General features: G+C 47.9%; 1 protein-coding gene across 1 annotated transcript in view; it reads left to right on the top strand.

The window, feature by feature from the left end:
• Positions 1–2,193, top strand: part of PARVB (parvin, beta) — a 179,319-nt gene that overhangs the window by 88,356 nt on the left and 88,770 nt on the right. The window contains exon 2 of the mRNA XM_006866841.1: positions 511–600. Coding sequence (XP_006866903.1) covers positions 511–600 — 90 coding nt within the window. The remainder of the gene's footprint in view (positions 1–510; positions 601–2,193) is intronic.

Below are 2,193 nucleotides of genomic sequence, written 5' to 3'. Positions count from 1 at the left end.
GTCTTTTGTGCAGCAGATTTGCTGAATGCAATAAGTTGTTTTGTTCCTTGACGGCTGCTTGCATGGGCATTGATTGTGGATCCAAGTAGAATGAAATCTTTGAGAATGTCAACTTGGAAACCTTATGGATAACAACAAAAGGGAGGTGGTCCCCACCTTCTTTGGGCTTGGTTGCTGTGGTCTATGCTTTGTTTGCCTCAGTGACCTTGGGCAGATCTAGAGACATCAGGACTCTGTAGTTTCCTACTTGTGTTCCAAAGAGCAGTGAACACAGACTGGCACAGTTTGGCAGGAATTAGGAAAGACGTGAAGACTGGGAAGAATTGCAGGATATAGTCCAAGTTCAGAGTTTTTCCTTGGGACTCTTTCTGGGCAGTATGCCATTTGGAAATATTTGTTAAAGGCTTAAAAAATGGCAGTTGATGTACCCCCGTTTCCACAGCCAGCACACGAGACCACAGTATCTCATTTGTGCTAACTTGCTTTCCGTTTGCTCTTTTTCCTTGGCAGTGAGCGACCTTCAAGAAGAAGGCAAAAATGCCATCAACTCACCGTTGTCTCCTGCCTTGGTGGATATTCACCCCGAAGACACCCTGCTAGGTATGATCGGTTCTTCCAACTCCTTGTCACAAGCTGGTAAAGTTTTCAGGGCATTCAATTGGCATTGGTAAAACTGACAAGCAGTGCCCTTTTGAGAAGACATCATACTGGGTGGCATTTGAGAGTTGCACTCTGCTGAAGGTCATGTTTAGAAAAGTCTGTAGATAAAAAACGAATGCTCCTTTGTAAGTTTCAACCTTAATTTTTGGTTGAGTTGGCATTCTTCCAAGGCCTGGGCCTTGCTGGAGGTGAGGGGTGGATTGAAGGACTGCCATGTGGCTCAGACCTCCACCTCAGCAGCCTTGAGGCCGTGTCACAGGCCAGTATTAATGAGATGACAACCGGATACATTTTCCTTAAAGTGTGTTTTGGGATCTGATCAATTTGGAAGGCTGTTCTGGAACATTCCATTGATTTCCAGAACCCGGTTCAAAGGGAAAACCCTGCTGGATCCCTTTTTTGTGGTTTCCACCCAAGGCCAGGCCAGCAAGAGGCTGTGGAGAGGAAACACAGATACATGTCCACGCTGGCTGACCCCAAGCCAGATGTTGGCTGTGCTCCGAAATTCCGTTGCCCGTGGGAGTCTTATTTCCTTCCTCCAGAAAGATCGTAACTCTGTATTGTTGCTCTTGGTTGTCTCTGGTCTGACTGAAGCTGGTTTCTAGACTGCTGCTCCTGGGAGACCCTTACCAGCGGGAAGAAACAGCCCAGCATGTGGGTCTGGATCTTGACCTGCCGTGGTTCATGGACTTGAGAGCAGATGGTGTCAGTACTATTGACATTTGGGGTCAGAAAACCCTTTAGTGGAGTCCTGGTGTGGCACTGGGCATAATGTGCTGGACCACAAGGTCAGTTTTAACTGCAAGGTCAGTGGTTCAAACTCACCAGCTGCTCCTCAGAAACCCTATAATGAGTCCGACCTGACTTGACATCACATAGCCACCACCACCAGCAGCAGCTCTTTCATGGTGCTGTAGGATAGGCACTGGACTGCTACTGACAAAGTTGACTGTTCAAATCCACCAGCCATTCCTCAGAAACCCTATACAGGATCGCTATGAGTTAGAACCGACTTGACTGCACTTAACAACCTCCACCCTTTAGTGGAGTCTCTGGGTGATGCAGACAGTACACATGCTTGGCTTTTCACTGAGAGACTGGAAGTTCAAGCCCACACGGTCTTAATGTGCCTTGGAAGAAAGACCTGGCAATCTATCCCCCTCGCCCCGCCCCCCAAAATACAACCAAAAAAACCCAGTCATTGAAACTTTATGATGCACAGCTCTCACTTGGGCATGCATGAGTTGGAGTTAATTTGCTAGCAACTGGCTCTGTTTCCTTGTTTAGTTCTTTAGTGTGGGAGCAGCTGTCCTGTGCATCCCAGTAGCACCTCGGGACCCCACTTGCTAGATACCAGTATCACTTCCCCTCTGAGTCAGCTCCCACTCCTGGCGAATCCTCTGTGTCAGATTAGAACTATGCTTGATGAGGTTTTTGTTGTTTGAGGTTCTTCCAGATTGTCCAAGGTGCTTCTGGGTGGATTCAGCTGCAGGTGGCACTCGCTGTCTGCTAATCATTTGCACCACCTGGAGA

The sequence above is a fragment of the Chrysochloris asiatica genome, unplaced genomic scaffold (assembly GCF_000296735.1).
Source record: "Chrysochloris asiatica unplaced genomic scaffold, ChrAsi1.0 scaffold00097, whole genome shotgun sequence".
In the NCBI taxonomy this organism is placed as follows: domain Eukaryota; kingdom Metazoa; phylum Chordata; class Mammalia; order Afrosoricida; family Chrysochloridae; genus Chrysochloris; species Chrysochloris asiatica.
Note: the sequence above shows the minus strand (reverse complement) of the source record. Positions and strands in the feature narration are given on the sequence as shown.